At 44.6% G+C, this 22,474-nt stretch overlaps 1 protein-coding gene across 3 annotated transcripts; it reads left to right on the top strand.

The window, feature by feature from the left end:
• The first annotated feature begins 291 nt into the window (after nt 1-291).
• On the top strand, nt 292-20,356 carry LHX9 (LIM homeobox 9). Of its 3 annotated transcripts, XM_032878202.1 has the most exons (8): nt 292-379; nt 455-559; nt 806-876; nt 6,034-6,152; nt 8,118-8,320; nt 9,466-9,821; nt 15,758-15,960; nt 17,244-17,513. In XM_032878202.1, the coding sequence occupies exons 3-8, from the start codon at nt 849-851 to the stop codon at nt 17,499-17,501; spliced, it is 1,167 nt and encodes a 388-aa protein (XP_032734093.1). In that variant the 5' UTR covers nt 292-379; nt 455-559; nt 806-848; the 3' UTR covers nt 17,502-17,513. The 3 variants fall into 3 exon arrangements, with proteins under 3 accessions (XP_032734093.1, XP_032734094.1, XP_032734092.1); XM_032878203.1 differs by lacking the exons at nt 292-379; nt 455-559; nt 806-876; nt 17,244-17,513 and adding an exon at nt 20,168-20,356 and having other exon boundaries at nt 5,825-6,152; XM_032878201.1 differs by lacking the exons at nt 292-379; nt 455-559; nt 806-876 and having other exon boundaries at nt 5,825-6,152.
• The last annotated feature ends 2,118 nt before the right edge of the window (nt 20,357-22,474 follow it).

Consider the following 22,474-nt stretch of genomic DNA (forward strand, 5'->3'; position numbering starts at 1 on the left):
AGCCCAGCTTCCCGCAGGAGCTACCGCCCATTCGCGGTCTACGCAGGCACCAGCTGGCGGCAGCATCTTTTAGGTACAAGCTCCAGGAAGGCAAAGGCCGGCTGGGGGGCCGGGAGCCCGGGGCGCGCCGCGGGACCCCAGCACCCCCGCTGCGCCCAAGCCTCAAGATGTTCTGGGCTTTATGAGGTTCAGTTACGGCCGAGTCCTCCATTAACACCTCCCCTGATTATTGAGAGGCTGGAAGGGCTGAACGCAGTCTCAGAGCGCGTCTCCGCGCACCAGCCCGCGTCTGTGCCCTCTGCCCACCCCTTCCTCCTCCTCCCCATTTGGAAGCATAAACTGAAAATAAAAGACAGGTGGAAGGAGCTGCGGGTCAGAGGTGAGGGATTCGGGTCAATTCTGAGAGAGAGAGAGATTGATTTCCATCCAACGGTTTATTTATTTGGATTAACAGAGGAACCCTCGGCAACACCTGGAGACCAGCCCGCACCTCTGGCCGCCGCCCCCCGCCCTCCCTTGCCGAGGACCGGGTTCTTGGGGAAAACGTCTGGACCTCAAGGTAAGATCCCACGCGGGTTGGTTGTCTCGTCGGAGCGGTTTTCTGGCCTGGGCGTGCGCCCGGACGGCCGGGCACCCCAAGAGCGTCTCAAGCGCTAGCGGAGGCAGGCTGGGCTTCATTCGAAGCCGCCCAGGCTCCGAGTTTGCGGCGGGAGGAGCAGTTCGGACGCGCCCCAGCGGGGTGGTAGGAGGCGCCGGGGGCCCCGGGCCCGTATCGCCCCGCTGACGCGCGGCTTTTCTCTGCCAGTACGGCCACCATTACGGCGTGATCAGCTCCTTTTGCTCTAAGAATGCTGAACGGCACCACTCTAGAGGCAGGTGAGTTACACGCCAGGTTCCTTCTCGTTTCCTCTGCCCTTTTTCTTGGGCTGGTGTGCACATTGGGGTGTGTGTGTGTGTGTGTGTGCGCTCACACGCGTGTGCGCGCCTTCACTGGGTGAAAGAAAGAGGTGTGTGTGTGTGTTAGAAATTACACCGCGCTTCGAAGGCTCTAAAAATGCAGTCTCGTTCAGTCTCCGGCCAGGATTCCTGAAAGCTGCATTTCCCTCCTTTTGCCTTTCTCTTGAATGTCTTTGACTTCTTTGAGGATGGAGAGGGGGAGGTGGAGGTCATCGTGCAGCCAAGCCGAGAGAGTTTTCCGCAGCATGAGGGATGCGCCCTGGATCCTCGGCGGTGCTGCTGGGGGCGTCTCCCCACTGGAAGGGATGGTAGGGGGCAGGGCTGACACCGTTTCTCACCTGTGCAGGGCTTAACTGGAAACTGGCTTCCCTCGCATTTTTTGTTCTATGCAAACCCCGCGCAGCCATTCCTGCGCGCGACCTCAGAGGACGCTGTGCGGGACGTCTCCCTTTATTCCTCAGGCGGCTGAGGGCCCACGGCGCAGCAAATGTCAGGTAAAGGGGCTTCGGATTTCGGATGTGGTAACCGCCCCCCCCCCCAAGAAACCAGGGAGCACGGAGGACAGAGATTTGAAGGGAGCAAGCGACAGTCGGGTGGCTTTAAGGGTACAGAGATGTGCGTGGGTCAGGGCGCGCGGGAAGGTAAGGCCCTGGGGCGCTAGCGGCGTGCAGCCGGGGCGGGGACCCGAGTCTCCCCTCGGTGCAGGAGGGCTCTCCCCGCCCCAGCTCCGCTCGCATCCGTCCTGCTCCCATCTGTCTGGAGGGCGGCCCTCCCAGGAGGACTGAATCAGAGATGCGCCCGGGCGGCAGTGCCAGTCTGGACCTCTTTGAACATAGAGATTCCCTATGCCCACCGACTAGAGAAAGGCCTGGCGGCTCCGGGCCATCCGCTCACCTCGTGCCCAATGGAGCTGGGAAGACCAAGACTGAACGCTCGGTTCCCAGCCCCAGATGACGTCAAGTTCGCCGAGCCCTGGGGTGCTCACGACAGTGCCAAAATCCAGACACTGCTTCAAGAGCTGCATCTTTCCCCAGCCAGTTTAACAGGGTCAGGAGGAAGGGTGACCTCTGCCCTTTGTAGGGCAAACCAGGGGTACAGGACCTTGACTTCCAAAAGTCAGATATAAAGAGAACTTAAGTTGCCAGTGCTCTCAAGAGATGGGTCTGATGGGTTATTTTCCTCTCTGGAAAAGCCTCTTCTTCTCCCTGGGTAAAGCCATGCATTCCCTTTATTTCCCCTCTCCTGCCCTTTGGGGAGTTTTTCAGGGCCAGAGCTTGGGACAAACTGGCCTCCTTCGTGGAGATTCCAGGACCTTGAACCATCAATCCCCTACTGCTCTGCCCAGCTAGAAACCAGGCTCCAGCTTTTCTGAAAGCGGCAACTGTAGCCAGATGGATGGATCGCAGAGCAAAGAAGATAATGGATTGTGTGTGCCCAGTTGTGAGGAGGGTTGCCACCGGCCAGGGTTCTGCCCCACTGCTCTTAATTGAGCTTTGAGTTTAGGGAGGAGCATTGAGATCCTACTATGGGCCACAGAGGAGGGGAGAGCCCCTTGCACCTGTCCCATTTAGAGAGGCAGAGCCCTAGGAAATGAACCAGGGAGCACTCCAACTTTTATAGAGCACTCTGGGCTATTCTGAGGGACACCGGTCTCCAGTACCTCTTCTCCAGAGGTGAAAGAAGACAGAGCTACAAAGATGCTCTCCTTAAAGTGCTTACTGCCCTTCCTGAGTGAGGTGGACCCTCTTGGGTAAACTTTTGGGGCTCCAAGACAAAAAGGATAGCCCAGATTACACATCCAATTCTTGGAATATCTCCTCCCCATCATGGGCATCCTCTTTAAGGAACAGGGCATCCTCTTTAAGGCAGAGCTGGGCGGGTGGGGAGCAATTTCTGCAAAACTTAAAAGGACCTCCCAAACTCCAGCAGCACCCCCTAGTTTTCTGCAAACTTCCTGCTTTGGCTGAGAAAGAAGACTACTGGCAGTATACTTCTTTATGGAAAGTAGCAACACCCACTGGGTGCGGGAACTTACAACCTGAGTTTTATAAGAAAAAGCAGGAATAGCCGGGATCCAACCCCAAAGCTGACTGTAGAAGGTGCTCTGCGCTGCCTGTACCTGATAGACAGTTAACAAATCCTTGTGGAACAGATGAATGGATGAAGGATGGTTTACAGGACTTCTGTGATTGGCTTCCTTGGAGTCTTCACAGAACTCTGCATCTTTCCGGAGTTGTTTGTTAAAATTTTCACTTCATTAAATCTCCAAAATTTGTCTCTTATGAGAACAGGGTTATGTTCTTGGGTTCTTTGTTGTTTTGGCTGAGGAGGACCAAAATTCAACAGCAGCCAAACCCAGTTCCAACACCCCCATTTGGTAGGCAGTTGACGGGGGAGAGTGGTAGTTTAGTCTAGAAATGAGACAAAGCACGTCCCTGGATTGAGGTCCCAAATTTACATTTTCCTTGGAGCTTCCTTGGGTTAACTGACTGATTTTCTTCTCAGAGTCTCTCCTCTTGCTCCTCCTTCTCCTCTTCTTCCTCCTCCTCTTCCTCCTTCTCCTTAGGGTCTGAGTCCATTTAGCTGCTGACTTGTGGGAAGGCAATCTGCCCCTTTGTGAGAGGACCTGATGTCTCTGAAAGGGTTGCTGCTCCCAGCCCCTCCTTGGGGCCCTTCGTTTGTGCACGTGGGTTTGAAAAGCTCATTGATTTCCATCCAAAGGGGCTAATTACATTACTTACAGTAAATAGCAGCCCTGCTGTCCGGTAGGGCTGCCAAAGTGAGGGGGGGGAGGTCTCCAGCTTAGTTCACTTGATTGGCTTCATTTTTGTGTGAAATTGTGTTTTATGAGCTGTATTCTGGCACCCGGAGGACTGTAACAGCGTCCAGTCTGCGAATAACATTATTTTTGACCCTGAGAAAAGAGCAAGGGGAAGCAGTGGAGTCTTGGGTTTCATGGAAGAGGTGACTCCAGCAGCTTCAGAAGGCAATGCTTTGGGACAGGAAGTCAGACTGCTGCACAAGTAGTTTCCTTCCTCCCTGCATTCTTGTCTGCCTTTCCTTCCTCCCTCCCTACTTTTCGCCTCCCTTCCTTATTCTCCTTCCTTATCCCTCCCTCTCTCCTTCCCTTTCTTCTTCCTTCCTTCCTTCCCATTTCATTCTCATTCTCTTATTTCTTCCCTTCCCCTTTTATTCTTCCTTCGTCCTTCCCTCCTCTTTCTCTTCCTCCTCTCTTTCTTCATCTTTTCAGCTTTGACCACTGTTCCCCTAGAGAGAAGCAAGTCTGCCAGTAGGATACTCCTCTGAGGTATCCAGGATGTGTCGAGACATGAGCCTTTCCTAGGAGAGCCGATGGTGGGGAGTGGTGGCAAACAGGGCAGGCAGGAGGAAGGAAAGAAGGGGAGAGTAGCCCTGGCTTTCTCCTTTCTCTGGTTAAAGCTGGGTTGGTTCCTGCCGCTGCTCTATGCTTCGGGCCCCTAGGGGGCTTCTGCTGGTTTGAATGAATCGACAATATCGGAGTATTGTGGACACTTTTTAATAGGGCCAAGGAGGGGCCTTCGCTAGCGGGAACAGAGGGAGACAGAACAATCCCGCCTCTTGTGAGGCTCAGGTCTGCCATTCTGCTTGTCAGCTCTCACCTTCCCCTCCTCCGCAGCAAGGAGCCCCTTTCACATCCTCCTGAATGTGCGGCGCATCTAGTTTTACAAGTCCCCTGTCCTGCCAGGGTGGGGGGAACAGCACGCAAAAGGCCGTGCACCTAGTCCTGCAGGGGTCCTCCCACAGAGGCTCACATGCAGAAGTTTCAAGTGGGATACTAGAATCACCAACTGTTTACCTTCAAACCTGAACTGGGGTAAAAGATATCTCATCCCGTGTCATGGTTCAGTGGAGGACTCCCCCTCCATGCCCTCTACATTCATTTTTCAAACAAAAACTTTTTGCCAAAAGTAAACTTCAGAATCTTTTTCACTTTGGGTGATGTTCCAGGCCCTGGTAGGGTGGAGGGCCTCTAGGGGAGGTGAAGTGGCCTGCTTCTAAAAAGTGAGTTGAGGAAGAGGGGAAGGGAGGAATATCTGTTTAACATTAGCTTATTTGGGGTCCCCTGTAAGTTAGGGACCATAAAGTCGACAAGGAGGAAACCCAAAGTTTGGAGCTGACATCCTGTATGCCTTGAGCTGGCGTCTGATCTTGAACTTGGATCAAATAGGCCCGTTTTCTGCCTCCTGCACCAGGGCGGGGACAATAAGGTCTCCTTCTCCTCCTTTAAAACATGATTACTGAGCACTCTTGGAAGGGTGTGTGTGTGTGTGTGTGTGTGTGTGTGTGTTGGGGAAGTAAATGCCCCCTCCTACTAGCCCCCCCTTCGGCCCCCTCCCCTTTGTAATGTTTGTCCCTGCTTGCCCATCACCAGGGGGTTGAGAGGAGTATGACAGGTCTTTGTTGTCTGAATAAAAATCCGTGGCAGCTCCAGGGAGAGAACTCCTCCTACTAAATTATCAAAAATGGGCTGGCTTTAGTCTCTTAACAAATTGGACACAGCTACGGCAGGAGCAGTCCCCAACCCAACCTACAGGCACTGGGAACTTGCAAGCAGCCAGGGACCGCTGAAAATACCACTTCTTTTTCTTTCTTTGTGTTCAAAACTATTTTCTTTCTTCACCAGATTTTGTTTTCCTCCCTCCGCTGCAGTTGTTTCCCATTAGTAACTCGATCTCTCGGTCTCTCGGAGCAGAAAGATTCGCCTTCTTCGTTCGCCTCCTTCCCCCTCCGCCCCCGTTTGTTTGTTTTCGGCACATCTCCTTCAGGGAGCCGCTGGGGTTTCCCCCCTTCTTTTTCCTCCTTCCTTTTTTTTTTTTTTCTTTTCCAAGCAGACCAATTTCCACTCTGTCTGCCTCTTTCTTCTTCCCTCTCTTCCTCTTGCCCTCCGTCCCCGAGCGTCTCTGCACTCCTCCAACACGCAGCTCTCCGCCGTCCCTTCTGCTGCTTCCCTCGGATGAGCTGAGAGCCGCCGGCGTGTGTATATGGAAATAGTGGGGTGCCGAGCAGAAGACAACTCGTGTCCTTTCCGTCCCCCAGCCATGCTCTTCCACGGCATCTCCGGAGGCCACATCCAAGGCATCATGGAGGAGATGGAGCGCAGATCTAAGACCGAGGCCCGCCTGGCCAAAGGCGCTCAGCTCAACGGCCGCGATGCGGTAAGGAAGGGCCCCTCGCCGGCGGTAGCCTGGCGCCCCTGCGCGCTTTGCGAAACCGAGCCTCCATTCCCTGGCTTGCCGAGCTGAGGATGGAGGGTCCTAGAGACGTCCTTTCCAGGCCGGCGGGCGGGTTTTCTCCGGTCTGACTGCCTGCGGGGCTAAGAAAACCCCCTTTCTGACTTGAAATGTCTCTGCAACCGAGACCCCGAGCTCGCCACTCTGCCGCAGCTGCTCCCGGCAGAACAGGGAGGGCCAGGAGTGAGAGGATGGGGATGTCCTCTTCTGCAGACTTCAAACTCCGGGAGCCTCCCGGGCGAGGATCGCGGCAGGGAGGGCGAACTGGGTGCGAGCGATGCGCGGAGGCGCGCGCGGCGGTGGCCTCCCGGCCAAGCGGCAGCCCAGGTGGCTCTAGTCTGGGTGTGACGACAGGGTATTTGGAGAGATCTCAGACTCGACTGGGCTGGAGCGTCTCGGGACGCTCGGAGCTCGGCACTGCCTAACCCAGCGATTTTCGGGGTTTCGGGCAGCCCGACCCGGCCCCTCTAGCGAAACAGGACTGCGTTCAACTTCCGGGCCGGGCGGGTGTAACGGGTATGGGGAAATCTAATAAAAATCCGGAGGAGCGGGGCACCTAGTCTAAGCGCGAGAACTTTCTAACCCTTAAACGATGTAACCAGCTACCACTGTTACTACTATTCATATTAATAAAAGTCACGTCCAATTAATAAAGAAAACCAACTGATAATCTATGTGCTTCCCTTTCCCTCTAACGAGCCGGAGGGGGGAAAACTATAGAAGTCTCCGGAAATGATTTCAGCCAAACAGAGCTGTGTAGATCCTTCGGCATCACACCGGGCATTGTAACGCAAACCAACCCGGTAGACTGCCCCGGGCGGTCAGTGGTATTTTGGGTTCCACCAAGGAGCCGAGTTGGTGGAGGTTTCCACATTTGCAACACAAATGCAGTGTGGAGGGCCCCGGGTCTGAGGAAAAGGAAGAAACTTTACTTTTCCAGGCCCGCCAAAGTTTTGTGGGGGAAGTCCAACCCATTTCTGCTAGTCTTGAGGGGAAAGGACCAGTGGTTACTTTCTTCTTTTTCTTTTTCCTTGTTGTGGCTATCCTGTTTAAAGCCAAAAAGCAACCCAAACCCGAATCTCGTGGCGAGATTCGTGCTCGTCACTGTGAGGTTTCCTCATCTTCAGCTCGGTCGGTGGATAAGCGCGCGGAAAGCTTAACCTGGGCACCAAACAGATTTTCAGGACACAGGTCTCCCCGCTATGTTAGTAATGGGGAAAGGCGGACTGTGCAGAAGGGACTGGACAACAGACTCTTCCCGGGAACAGGCACCAATATTTAGAGGACCAATATCCCTGAAAATTAAAGAACAGCCAAATATACCCCGGTCAAAACAGTGTCGACCACAGGTATCATAATCTCTTCCTTCCTTTTAAGTTAACGCTGCATATAAGAATTTAGAGAAATGGAATGGTTTCAAAACAACCTGTGTTCGTTCCAATCTCCTTTCCATTCCCAGGTAAAAATTTCCGTTGTTTTATTTTGTGTGCGTCGAAAGCCACAATTTTTAGCATGTATATTCAACCTTGGGAGCATCCGCCAAACCATACTCAATGAGCTCCGAGCCTTTTTAAAAGAGGCGCGAGGTGGACGGCTTGTCTTTAAGGTTTTAAAAAGAGGGTGGAGATGGCCAGCCTGTCTTAGGTTAATAGTCCCGGGAGAACGCGAACGCGGGGTTCAGGCAGACACTGCAGAAAGGGAATGACTTGCAGAAGGAGAAATCGCTAACTTTTCCTCGACGCCGTTTGCCTTTGCGCTGTGGCCCCTGACCCTTGCCGCGCTCCCCAGACGACTGGAATTCGCGCTGCGGGGTGGGAACTCCGGGTTGTGCGTGCGCGCCGCGCCGGGTCCTCCCTCCGTCCTCAGCGGTGCGACGTGCTTGCCTTGCAGGTCATGCCCCCGCTAAGCCCGGAGAAGCCAGCTCTGTGCGCCGGCTGTGGGGGCAAGATCTCGGACAGGTACTACCTGCTGGCTGTGGACAAACAGTGGCACCTGAGGTGCCTGAAGTGCTGTGAATGTAAGCTGGCCCTCGAGTCCGAGCTCACCTGCTTCGCCAAGGACGGTAGCATTTACTGCAAGGAGGATTACTACAGGTATCCCCGTCCCCATCTCTTACGCCCCGTACACCTGGCGGGGCCACCTACCCCAGCCCGGGGGCCTCCTCTCCGTCCCCCCCTTCGCCCCTTCGGGGTACAGTTATCAGTCCCGAGACCGGGGAAGTCCACTGCACACGCCTTCAAGCTGAGCCACCCCGAGAAGGGCGGTGAGGATGGGTGGGAGGAACACCAAGTTCAAGAGCTACCAGTGACTATCACCCACTCCCGGCACTTTCACAGCTCAGCAGAGGGAATCTGGAGACTAAAGCGGTTTTTTTTTTTGTTTGTTTGTTTGTTTTTTTTTTTTTTTTCCGTTTACTGCGAACTGGGCGAGACCGCACCTTGGAACTGAACTGATGTCCTGGGCGGCAGGGACCGGGTGTTAGGTTTTCGTCAGGGTGGCCCGAGACCACGTAAACGACCATGAAAAGGAATAATCACCGTTGGTGAAACCCAAGCCACTCAGTTCTGAGTTCCCCTTGCTGCTAGTTAGAACCATGCGGGCTAGCCTGGAGAGTAAACTCCAGGGATGTTTTTTGGTGCTTCCCAGCAATTTTTTTTCTGGAGTGGGAAAGAGAACTATGTGCAAGTGACCTAGCTCTGCTCTCAACCAAAGGGAGAGAGGCGATTAAAAAAGAATTTGATTTCTTCTGCAAAAGCGTCTGTCTGAATGATTTCATACACACTCACACATCCCTAAATGATAATAATACCACCCTTCGGAGAATGTTTTGTAACAGATGAAACCCTCTCCTTGGCATTGCAATTAAATATTCTTTACATAGCGTTTGAGTTAGATAGTACGGGTTTGTTTGATTGTTGGTTTTTTTTTTTCCTTTTTTGGCTTTAGTTTGTTTTTTAAGTCTTAACTTTACAGAGAAGGAAACTGAAGATGTTACCCTATTCTTCTCATTTTAATATAAGGGTTCTTTGTCCTGGTTCACCAGTACAGGTCAATGAGAAAATAAATTTAATGACCAAATGGACCAGCGTCCTCTTCTCCCAGAGCCCTCTTCTCCCGGAGCCCTCCTAGGTGTCAGTCTAGGACCACTGCTGACCAAACCCCAGGTGTCATGGGTGGGAAATGGCCTGCCTTTGCCTCACCCTGCTCCCTGACCTGACTTTTTTTTTTTTTTTTCCAGAAGGTTCTCTGTGCAGAGATGTGCCCGCTGCCACCTTGGCATCTCCGCCTCTGAGATGGTCATGCGCGCCCGAGACTCTGTCTATCACCTGAGCTGTTTCACCTGCTCCACTTGCAACAAGACCCTGACCACCGGCGACCATTTCGGCATGAAGGACAGCCTGGTGTACTGCCGCGCCCACTTCGAGACCCTCTTGCAAGGGGAGTATCCACCGCAGTTGAGCTACACCGAGCTGGCGGCCAAGAGCGGCGGCTTGGCCCTGCCTTACTTCAATGGCACTGGCACGGTGCAGAAAGGGCGGCCCCGGAAGCGGAAGAGCCCAGCGCTGGGAGTGGACATCGTCAATTACAACTCAGGTGAGCCCTTACTACTTCCCCCTCCCCACTTCAGCCCTGGCCTGGGGCTGTCCTGAGAAGGATTCCATAGAGCTCTTTTCCCATTCAAGATCTAGTGGCAAGAGGGGGTTTTGCTTAACATGCCTCTTTCGTCAGTACAACTCCCTTTCACCCAAAAGAAGGGGAGACAGAGAAGGAGAGAAGAGAGAGAGAGGAGAGGGGGAAAGAAGGAGACATGGAGAGGGGAGAGAAAAACCTTTATTTAGGTTGTGGCAGAAAACACGTTCATGACCATGGGGCTGCAATGACTTCCCCCAAACAGGCAGAGCCAAATCCTTGTTGCCCATTAGTTAATGAGCCCATTAGTTTCTGGCTCCCAGTTGGAGCAAAACAGCCCCAGGGCAATTCCTGTGTGGAAGCCAAATTATAGATCCTGGAGGAGGTTTTCCTATATACTGTAGAAAAAAAAAGTCTTCAGAGCCCAGCTCCAGTCTGCCTAGAGAGGGCAGAGACTGTGGTCACCAGCCCAGAGTTAATCAGGAACACAGTTGGCAAGAGTGTTGAAAACCAAATCCCTGTATCTGGGTGAAAAGCAGCTGTGGGGGTAGGAATCACTCTCCACAGCTGAGCTGGCCTGCCCCTTCTGTAGGTCAGGCTACTCATCGAACCAGCTCATTCCCTGTATGATAAACCATCCGGACAACCAGACCCTTTGGAAAAACGAAAGAAGCTCCAGGTCAGGCCCACCGAGGAGTCTTAGTTGTGTGACAGGCTGCTCTTCTGTCCTCCACCGGCCTTCCCTCTTAATTAAAAACAAAATGCAGGCAACAGGCCTGACAACACACTTTCTTCCCTGCTTTGGGAGACACCTATCATTTATCAATCTCTCATTCACCGCTTTCCATGGTTGGTAGTCTGCCAGGCTCTCCATCCCCCAGGTGAGGATGGAGTTGGACACTGCAGATTCTGTCTTCTTCCAAGCAGGAAGGAAGCTCTTCCTTGAGTTCCAGACACTGGGAAAAGGGGTCTGGAAAGCCCAAGGTTAACATTTGGGAAACTGAGGACTGGTTTCCCATGCCACGCCCAGTCCTGGATGAGAATCTCAGAGGCAGGAGACTCAGGCTAGGGAGTCCATTCTATTGGAAGGGACCTTGGGGACCTCCTTGGGGCAACCCCACTCTGATACCATGAGCACCCAGATACCAGCCAAAGCATGGACATCCCAAAACACAGATCTTGCTGATTTTTGTCTTCCAGTCCTCAGTGCCCGATGGATGGCTGATCCATTCTTGCTCAATGGTAAAGGAACGTTGTCCACTGGGAAAAGTGATCTATCCACGGTCCCATAGCCAGTGTGAACCATTTGGAACTAATAGTCCTGCTCTGAGCTGGGAGTTTTTAGGGGAAGCCTCTCTGAAGAGTGGGCTCTCCCAGCCCTTTGCTCGGTTCCCTCCTGGTGTTCACTGCCGATTTAAACGAGGAGAAGGAATACCCTCCTGGTCATCGCTGCGGGTGGCATCCCACGGAGATTAGGGACCAGGGAGCTCAGCGCCATTGCGCTTGTCCCTAGAGGGTTCATGCCAGGGTCGCTAGACCAAGGGAAAAGAGCCGCTGGCTCGCTACAGACCCCACCCAGGCGTGTTTTTGTTAGGGCAGCGGGTGCAGCCCCGGGTTTTGCCAACCCCCGGCTGAGGGTCGCGGCCTCGCGCTCGCCCCTGCTGCGCATCCGCAAGGGCTTTTGGTTCGGGGCCACTTTGCCCAGCGCGCTCATTTCATCTCCTTTGATGCAAGGTCCCCGGAGCAGGACAGGCAGGGCACTAATTGTTCTTTATTAATAGAAGATGACATCGGAATCTCGAGGCGCTCACCAAGGCCCTAATGCCCTAATTAGAGAGAGACGGAGACAGAGACCAAGAGGCCGAGACCCACATAACAAGCCAGTCCTTTGGAGAGAGGGAATCCTTCAGCCCCGAGAAAATGTGCAGAAGGATGGAGATTTCTAGCCATGCGGCAGCAATACTAATTTTTGTGCTAATTTATTTAATCTAACTAGCTAAATTTGATTTTGTCTTGGGTCTTTATGTTAGAAGGATCTGGGGAACTTTAAGAACAGTAGAATTTAGTATCCCCTACTTTTAGAGCGGGCACATTTATTTCTTAAAGAAAGAAAGAAAGAAAGAAAGAAAGAAAGAAAGAAAAAGAAAATCTCTTTCCACTTAGGTCTTTAGTTTGCAGATTAGTGCTGCCGTCAAGGTTTATTGAGAAAGGTGATGCTGTTTTGCTCCTGCCGGAGTAAAGGGTTGCTGAGGCCTCCCTATCCTTAGTTTGTAGATCACACCACTTCAGACTGGATGCTTTTTAATTAGCATCCACCCCATCCTTTCTGGACTTTTCCTAGAGATACAAATGAAGAGGATATACTTCTTTAAAATCAGATGAAAATAATTTTGAGAAATTGGGTTAAAGGTACATGACCAGAAATCAACCTCGCTATTTAAAAACAACAACAACAACAACAACAAACTTTATGACTCTAATGTCAGTTTGTTACAAAACTAGCAAAAGAAAAGCTTCGGCAAATTTAAAACATGTTAAACAGTAGAAAGTAAAATGTGCCCCCAGTTTTAACTCATTATTTTAGCTTTCTCTGGATCTTACATTGCCATCTCTGCTGAAATGTAAACTAGTCTCAGAAAGAGTAACATTTACACAAAACAAATATAATTTATACATTTGTATATTTTTAAAAACATTTACAGAAAAGACATCCAGAGAAGATGTGAAACTTGGTAAAGATAACTTAGTGCTTGACATCTGGCAAATGCCTTTTAATGAAAATATTCCTAATTTAGTTTATACTTCCTTGTGCAGATTCCCAGCAGATATTTTAGAAAGATACAGTTTATTTGGAATGTTGGATTGAAATGCAGCCCTCCAGGGGTGAGAAGATTTAGTCTAGGATAGGCAGCTGTTATTTGGGTAATTTGGCATTAATGTAGAGACTACATCTTTGCTAGTTTTAAAAAATCTCCCTTCCTTAGGTTTTTCTACGATTCCAAACTTCAAAAGCTCCTGAGGTTGTTAAATTAGCCTGGCACTGACCCCTAGTGGTCTCCCAGGGATCAGTTAGTTCTCAGAAGGTTACACACCTTCAGAACAGAAACTCATTCTAGTATAGGTGACCACTTCCTAAGCGACTGGAAAATGAAATATTTAGACCGCTCACTGACTTTATAATGCCAGATGTGTACTTACAAGTGTATGGTTAAAGCAGTTTGAAGAGCGTTATCATTTCATCTCATAATTCAGGGGGAAAAACACATATAGCTTTCAAAGTAGACCCAGGGGAAACACAATCACTTGCAAGTTTATATAATGCATTTGTTGTTAAACACAAACAATTGAGGATAATGCACTGAGTTACTCTGTGGAAGAAACAGATTGCTCTTTTAAGTTGAATAGTATGATGATACTGTCACAGGAAAAACACACAGTATATCTCTTTAATAAAGGGCTAACAATCTCTTTATACACTGGATTGTGGTCTATGTGAAAACAAGTCCCATTATTACATTTAATGCACTAAAATTATCTGCTGAGTTTTTAATCAGCAATAATGAATAGAGAACGCATACTCAGAAAAGCAGTTTAATCAAACTATTCTATAATTGTTTTTCATAAATTTCATTTTAAAGACTAATGAAGTACATAGTGAGGCTAGGAATCATACTCATCTCTAAGAAATATTATCCTGGGGTGGGGTAATAGCTAAGGGCATTATTTAAACACCGAGTTAAGTCTTCTATCCCAAGTGTAATCAATTTGATGTGTTGTTCAGGAAGTTACATGTTACTCACATATAATAGGAATGAAATTGTATTTGAAGAAGCCTCCAATGACTGAATTGTGCCTCTTTGACCATTTTGTTGTGGGCACATTTATAATCTGGTTGTGAAATATAGCTCAGTTTATTGGAGATAAGTGTAGTTTTATCATAGGTCATAAGATGCTGTTTCATTCAAGGATTGGAAAGTACAGTTTTGTAGAATATTTGAACCCAACACATCCCCACTGGGCTAAAATAGTATAAAATGTAAAGTACATTCTTTCTCTTATCTCTGAGTACATGTTACTCTTCTGATGCAGTTTAAGGAGTCTATGTTCAACATTTATATGTATATATCAACCTTGGATTCCATTTGAGTTGACTTGATTTTTCATTAATAGTCACTCAATTTTATTGATGTGCAAAGATTCCAAATCTGGGTAAAATGCTTTTGAGTCCTGGCCCTGTACTTGACTTAGGGGACCCAAAAGTGAATGTTACATAATCTTTCCCTCATCCTCCCTTTTACCACACGTGCCCTCCTACTTATGTACCTTATGGAAATATAAACAAAGGAGACATTAATTCATGCTTAATGTAATGTCTTCTTACGTTAGAAAGAATTTCTCATTAAATAGATTTTGTGATGAAATCTGAACACCTCTTGGTTGATGACCAAAACTACTGTTTCTGTATATATGCTGACTTGCTAAAAATAAGTTTTAGAACATAATTTTCTAACCAGATCATAGCAGACAAATAATAATCTGGCAGAAGAGCTAATATTAAGAAATGCCTTACTTTCTTCAGATTCAGGTTTTGTCTGCCCCCCACCAAGTGACATGATCAGGTTGATTTTATATATTCTATTATATTGTACTAAAATGTAGGATGATCAGATCTGAAAATGCATCATGTTAATAACCGAAGTAAGGATTTATTTATTTATTTATTTTTGAAGTCAGGGTTTGAAGGAAAAAAATGCCATGCCCTATAACATGAGAAGTTCTCTGAATCAGTCAATATTTAGGGAGAAATTTCATTTTGTAATCCTATTTTCTTTGCAGAGCTAGTAGGTTATCAGAAATGGCCCTTTAAACGTGCAACTTCACATCCTGGGAGGATGACTTTCAGGTTGGTTTCAAAGGCTGGGTTGCTTTGCCCTCGATGCTGAGGAGGGTTCTGCAAGGAGAGAGATGTTACCCTCTTTCTGCCAGGCCGGCTAGGGGGCATAGCTCAAATGCCACTCACACATCTACCACAGAAAGGGCCAAGATCTGAGCTGAGACATAAGCGCCATCAGTGTCTCTGAACTGTGAGCAGTGGGGAGTGCTTCAGGCATGAACTGAGTGAAGAGAAGTCTGGGCTCATTCTCTTTCAGAAATATTTATTAAAATAACTCCAAGGGAAAAGTGTTTCCTTCCTGGGATTGCCCAGTGTTAACCAGTTATAGCTAAAACCCCTCCAAAATAATAGTCTTAGGATTACATAGGAAATGTACAAGTTCTTATCTTATAAATTCTTCCTTTTCTCCAGCCACTTTCTACCTTTTTCCTGATTGCGAAGACTCTAGGAATATCAGGAGAAAACTAAAAATTGGGAACTGGCTTTAGGTTCTTCCTTAGTTGGTGGGTTCTCAAAAACTCTCAGATTTGAGAGAGCTGAAATTACTCATTTGCATATCCCTCATGGTAAAGAACAATGCCTCCAGACAGTATGTTTCATTTCACAGAGAGACAAAGTACAGAGTCTCTAAAAACTGTGTGTGTGTGTGTGGAAGGGCAGGTGCTGATATGCATAAACACATTAGAGCTTTTCCTTTTCACTCTCAGATGATTCTTTCACACTTAGGACTTACTTGTCTTCCCAAGCTTTCTAGCAACCATTATGCAAAAGAGAGGATTTATCTAATACTTTTCTATTACGTAAACTTTGGTTGTGTCCATATTAAGAGGCTGGTTTGACTGACATTGGCAATTCACCTCTTTGTTTGGTCTAGATACCATTTGTAACTTGGGGGACAGCCTTTCCCCTGGTTGCTTTATTATCATAACATTATACAGCCTGCCACCACTGCCCCTAATGCCTGACTTGACACTGAGCTCTTGCTCGTTTGCTGTCACCACAACAGGTTGTAATGAGAACGAGGCAGACCACTTGGACCGGGATCAGCAGCCTTACCCACCCTCTCAGAAGACCAAGCGCATGAGAACCTCCTTCAAGCACCACCAGCTCCGGACCATGAAATCCTACTTTGCCATCAACCACAACCCAGATGCCAAGGATCTCAAGCAGCTTGCTCAGAAAACAGGCCTCACCAAAAGAGTTTTGCAGGTAAGAAACCTCCATCCTTGGCTGTGTATACCTCTCCCTTATCCTTGCCAGCAAAAAGAGTTCTCTTCCCGGTTTAGAGCAATACAGATATTGCCTCTACTGCTTTTCGTTAGTTTACCTTAATTATCTCCCTAGAGTGTAGGCAGAAATTTTGCAGGGGCTTCCTGGAGGGTGTCCCAAGACAGACCCAGGATCTTTTAAAGTGCACCCACCTTCTCTCTGTAGATGGAGAGATGGGGCCACCAAAGCCAGCACAGCTTGCCTCACTGCTCTGTAATGTGGCTGATCTTATTTGTACACGTTGTGGCTTTAGAGAGTTCCATTCACACTAGGCTCAGTACAGAGTTGAAGGGGGGACCTGCTGGGGCTTTTGTATTTCAGCAAACTCTTGGCAGCCTCACTCATAGGCCGGGACCTTCCAAACGCAGATCAAGCCTTTTTTTTTTTTTAAACTCCTGAAAAGCCACAACTACAGATAGTGTCTCAGCAACCAACTGTAGCAAGTATTTTCCCATTTTAGTAAACCATATCTCCAAACTAAACTTTGAGGGTTAGATGTGCTGTCCAATTGTTTTCCTGAACTCACAATGGTAGGAATATACAATTAACGAAATTGTGGGTTGCTGTGGGTCACCTGTGATCCTCTGCTACTTCTTAGTGACAAATTGTACACACTTAAAATTCCACCAACCAGTTTTTGGCTGCTTGTGTTCTGTGGCCCTGGGTTTTTCCTACGCAAAGACTACTTACCATGTGTCAGACTCAAGGATAGCTTGAAATCTGTTTCAATGATGTTCATTTCATACGAGTCATTCTTACTTTGCAAAACTTTCAGTGATCCTGCCCCTCCCCCATTCTCAAAAGATAACAAACAGTTAAGGAATCAGGATATATTTTTCTCCTTTATCTCTGTGCCTTCATTTCCAGGGTATCTCCACTTAAGTATCAGTTGTCCTGAGTAGTACTTGTTAATGCTGGGGGGATATATGCACTTGAGAGAGTATCTGTAGCATTACTCGAATTACTCTATTCTAAAAGAAGTCCCCCTCCAAAAAACCCTCCTCTCCCAAGAAAAATAAACAATTTAAAAAGAAAACATACATTCAAAAAAAAAAAAAGAAAGAAAGAAAGAAAAGCAAGCAAGCAAGAACCAAAAAAAAAAAAAAAAAAAAAAGAGAGAGAGAGAGAGAGAGAGAGAGAAGAGAAAAAAACGAAAGAAAGAGGAAAAAAAAAGAAGTATAAAATAAACATCGGTAAAGAAATCAATTGGGATTGGTTTGCAGGTTTGGTTCCAAAACGCACGAGCCAAATTCAGAAGGAACCTTTTGCGGCAGGAGAATGGGGGTGTTGATAAAGCTGATGGCACGTCGCTTCCGGCCCCGCCCTCAGCAGACAGCGGCGCTCTTACTCCACCCGGCACTGCGACCACTTTAACAGACCTGACCAATCCCACTATCTCTGTAGTGACATCCGTGACCTCTAACATGGACAGCCACGAATCCGGAAGCCCCTCACAAACTACCTTAACGAACCTTTTCTAACATTGGTTTTTTTTTTTTCCTAATTCTTCCTCTTCTTTTATTATTCTAATTATTATTATTTTATTATTTACAATACTTTTTTTTTTTTCTAACCCACAAGATATTTGGGAAATAAAAACAACAGCTTCGTGTTATTAGCATCTGCAGCCACTTGGCAAATGAGTTTACAGTATTGTCTTCTTTACAAAGTGCTTTTTTTTTTTCTTTGTCTACGAAGTGTATTTGCTTTTTTTAAATTAGATCTTTTCAGTTGGTAAGGGGAGTTTTTGAATTATTCTAATAAGTGCCTCTTAAAATTGTATGTTACTTATTTCCAGAATCTCGAAGAAAAAAAAGTGGTATTATGATGGGTAAATAATTATATTCCCAGTTAAATGATTAGGGTAATAAATAATCAGATAATTAAAGTCATTTTTGAAATCTTGGGATTGTATGTGTATTTATGGAATTTTGAAAACTTCACATTGTTTTCTTTAATTTTAAAACTGAAAAAAATGTTTTGATTATTCTTTTTTCTTACAAATAGGAATATGATAAAACAAAACATTATCTAGCAGCTCCAAATACTAAAGATTAATTAGGTGGGAAATCTGTTCCAAGGATATGACTTTTCCTTCTTTTAGGGATGTACATCCCAGCAAAACTTGTTAGTTAGTTACTTGTTTCTCAACATTTGGAAAATACTTATACTCCCTCTGTATCTATGAAAATTCCATATAAAGTTTGAAATTCTATACTTTTAACTGAAAGCTAAAAATGATAGTTGTAAAACCATTGTTTTTAAATTAAATTTTTTCCTAGGGAAAATGGAAATAAGCAAAATATAATTTTTTAAGAAGTTAAAAAATCAGCATAATTTAATTGATAGATCTATTAATTGGCTTCAGCTGTACCATGATATTGTATCTGGCATTCTATATGAATAATGTTTTTTGTTTTTTTTTTAAAAACCTTAGTAGACTAGTATCAACAACAAGAAATCTTTGTTTTGTTTTGCTTTATTTTACTTCAGCATAGGTTGATATATTTGTCAGAAAAAAAGACTTTTCTGACATTACAGATTTAAAGTTATTAGTCTTAAAGTAGATAAACTCAGAAGCCTTGTGGATGCTGATCTGAATATATTTCCTAGTTTACAGTAGCATTTTTTTTCTTTTAATTTAAGCTAAAATCTTAATGGTCTGGGCAGTGGTGAATGTTCATCTATATGCTTCTGTTGTAGTTAAATACCAATTAGATTGTGGATTTCCTAAAAAAAATAAATAAATAAAAAAGAAGTCAAGATATATGTCTTGCTTTAGTGGATTGTTAAGAATAACTTTGCACATATTCTCCACTTTTTGGACCCCTTAAATCTCCTTCGGTGGTCAAAGTGGCTATTTAATAGATTTTAAAGGTGTCCTTCTGGCTGTATAAATGTGTGGTTACATATTGACAGTTCACTGCCCACATTAAAGTGCATTATTGTAACTTTTGCTCAGGGTCTTTAGAAAATTAGCACAGAAAGTAGCTTATTTTTTAAAAAAAAAGATGGTGGAAGATAAGTTAACACTGTAACAGAAGAAAGGTGTGATTGCCATTATATATTTAGCAAGTGTGGTTATCATCTTATATGGAGCTTAAATCTTGACTTTTCATATTTCTATTACATTTTGGGCATTTACCACTAACCAGACCAAACAACCTTGGTAAGGCTGAGATCTTATTAATACACTTTTACAGGTAAAATATTGATACTTATAAATTTTGTTCTTTGACAGAACAATGTATGGTACTATAGATCTACTTTATTAAGTAGACTAATTATAACTCAGTTCTCCTATGTGCCTTATGATATAACTTGGAAGTAAGTTTGTGAAAAATCAGGATATATGTGTTGTTTGTTAAATTAACTGTTTTAAGCCCTTTTGACACCTCACTAGTTTTGTACTGTTTTACCTCTTATTTCCAAAACTCTTTTTATGGTGTATCCTGTTAGAGGGGACAAACATGTCATAGAAAGCAGTTGTGCACTCTTTCAAATATAGTTGATAAATTCAATAATCTTATATATTGAGCTTCGTGTTTATAGTACAGTAAGTGGTCTAGCAAAATTGTCCATGTTTCTTTGTTTATTGATAAATGCATTGTATAGAAACTATTTCCCCTAAATATTTATGGACCAAACAATTGTGATATATCCTATTAAATTTGTGTGAATAAACCGTTTTGAATCTAAGGAGTTTTATTTCCCATCAGTTTTATTTAAGGTTTAATTGTACTAGTGTGTTTCCAGTATCTGTATGTAAAAGTTATTAAAATGGTAATACAAAAAATTTTTAAATATTCAAACATACAAATAGTTTTCAGATTTCCAAGCTTCTGATTCATTTTAAATGTACACACCATTGCATATGCAATGTAATTCAACTTAGAATTGCCTTTAAATATATTTTCTTATAATAAAAAGTAATGCCCCACTGATTTGACTCCGCCCAATTTTTAGAATTAAAAACAAGATCATTAGCAGATAAAGTAATTGCATGAAAAGAAACTTAACTATGATTAAGATTTAATATTAGGTCTATTGAGCACAAATGGATATTTGTAAATCAAAATAGAAATTGCAGACCCCTAAAAGCCAAGTTGCTCTGTAGTTAATAAATTGTCACTATGATTTTTTTCAGGGAGAACAAATCTTGGGGCATTACAGCCAAACATCCCGACGTTTGAAAATTCCCTAAAGTATTAAAAGAAGGGGAAAAGTTTGATCGGAAATCCACTGCAGTGAAGACAAAGACAATATTAGGTTATGATAATCATACATTTTAAAATCTATTGAGCCAAAAAAAAAAAAAGAGAGAGAGAGAGAGAGAGAGAGAGAGACTTAAATGTCATTTACTGAATGTTAACAAAAATTCTGTTCTTTATGGTGTCTAACACAAATGGAGGCTTAAAGTTATGTGGTTTAAAACAAAATTAGATAAGCCGTGTATAAACCAGAGAGCAGCCTGGCGGTAATATGCCCACCCCATATTTGAAGAAAATTATTACTGCTAAAAAAAAAAAAAATCCTACACATTTGTCAAGCACAGTAATTGTAAAATAAAGTCCAAAAACATCCATTTCACTTGCTTGCTAATGTGTACTAGTCCTATCTGTTCATGGCATTTTCTAATTGTAAATTCAAAGAAAGCTATCACTCCTTTGAGAGTATAGGATCAAAACCCAGTAATTTTAGTATTATTGTTTATTCCTTCCTTTTTAAACAGAAATCTCTGCATGCACTTTTACATCTGTCACTTCTAGTGTACATCTCTGTATGATGACTTATCTTTGCTGTTTCTTGTATGATAAATAGCTTTCATTAATAAACATTTTATTTGATGCAAACATAGTTAACTTTATGTTAAATACACACTGTTGAAATTCCTTTTGAACACTGTCTTAAGAGGCAGCACGTACATTTCCAACTTGTGATACTTAGGGAAAAAATGTCCAAACAATCTAATGAAGCGAAATTCTGGTAGTGTAGGATAAAAGGACTTACTTGGTTTTTAACTTTTCATGATTTTTTGTTTGTTGTATTCAATCGACCCATGTATTACAAATTTAAAAAAAAAGCAAACACAAGTTACAACAAAAGATAAACCTTAGAGTAAACTATCCTATAAAATTTCAGCAATGTTTTTAGATTATTAGGGTAAAATTTATAGATCCTCTGTAAGTTTACATGTTTGCTATGCAATGAGCAAATTTATTGAAGTATACAAATATATCCTGAACTATGAAGAGATCCAATCTTTGCATAGTTCAAATTACATATGATATTACAAACAAAGGAGCAAGTGGAAAGAAAAACAAATATGTAAGAATGAGGTTTTTTTAATTGTTAAAGGGAATATTTGAAGAAAGAATTTTTTAACGATTCTTAGTTAGCTGTATATCCAAAGCATATGTTAAACAAATTAACATATAACTTTCCAGAAAATTTTTCATTATGATGAAATTTTTATTATATACAAATGAACCCTATGTAAATGATGTAACTTTTATGAATGACAGACATTAAATATTTCACTTACATGTATTCTCAGAATTTTGAATGTTTTCTTAAATGCTTTCACTTCCTGAATGCTAAAAAAGGGAAAAATTTTTAAAAAGAGAGAGCAACTTACTAATAATAAAAAAAGAAAAAAGCAATGCACCATGACAAGTAGACTATTTTGAGGGATCATGAAACATGTTGGTTTTGTCAGTAAGTTGTATGTTTATGCCTCATTGAAACCTCATCCGTGGCAATAGCAACTTAAATAGATTTTCCAATACATTTCCACCCCGTTTATTCAAATCCTTGCCCTACAGCTTTGCCTTCTCTCCCTGTGCTATCACCTATGGCAGTTTCGGTTAGAAATATTTTGGAGCCTCGCCTGGTTTTACAGACCTTTAAATATTTGTCTGGTATGTGAAATGCAAGAGGAGACCAAAGAGGGAAAGAACATAACTGCAATTAGACATCTGAAAAAAATAATACAAATTTGAAACAGACACATTTTTAAAAAGTAAAAGAAAGGAGCACTCATTATGTGAGTGGGAAGAGAAGAAAAGCTTGCAATGGAGAGAGTTGGAAGGTCTGTCATGCTTTCCTGTGATGTACCGTGGTTTTTCATTCTGGGCAACCACACATTTATTTTTGGGCATGGTAGAGAAGGATGTGGACTTCTTAGAAGGGAGCAAGGTACTAAATTTTCATAGTTTCTAGCTCCCAGATGCCTGGGTTAGTCTAACTTCTGGCAAATTGATCTCGGGCAAAAAAAGCTTTACAGAGTTAGCATCTGTCAGTTTTGGTTGAGTGGCCCCCTTCATGTTGACTTACAGAGTAGGTAGGCTTTTCATACCTCAAATAAGGATAAAATTCCATAATAAAGGACCCAAAGCAAACACTTTTAAGACCTGGGTGATTTTTCATCACCTAAAAAATAGATAGCTTTATT

Source organism: Lontra canadensis, unplaced genomic scaffold (genome assembly GCF_010015895.1).
Source record: "Lontra canadensis isolate GAN:19392208 unplaced genomic scaffold, GSC_riverotter_1.0 scaffold63, whole genome shotgun sequence".
Taxonomy (NCBI): domain Eukaryota; kingdom Metazoa; phylum Chordata; class Mammalia; order Carnivora; family Mustelidae; genus Lontra; species Lontra canadensis.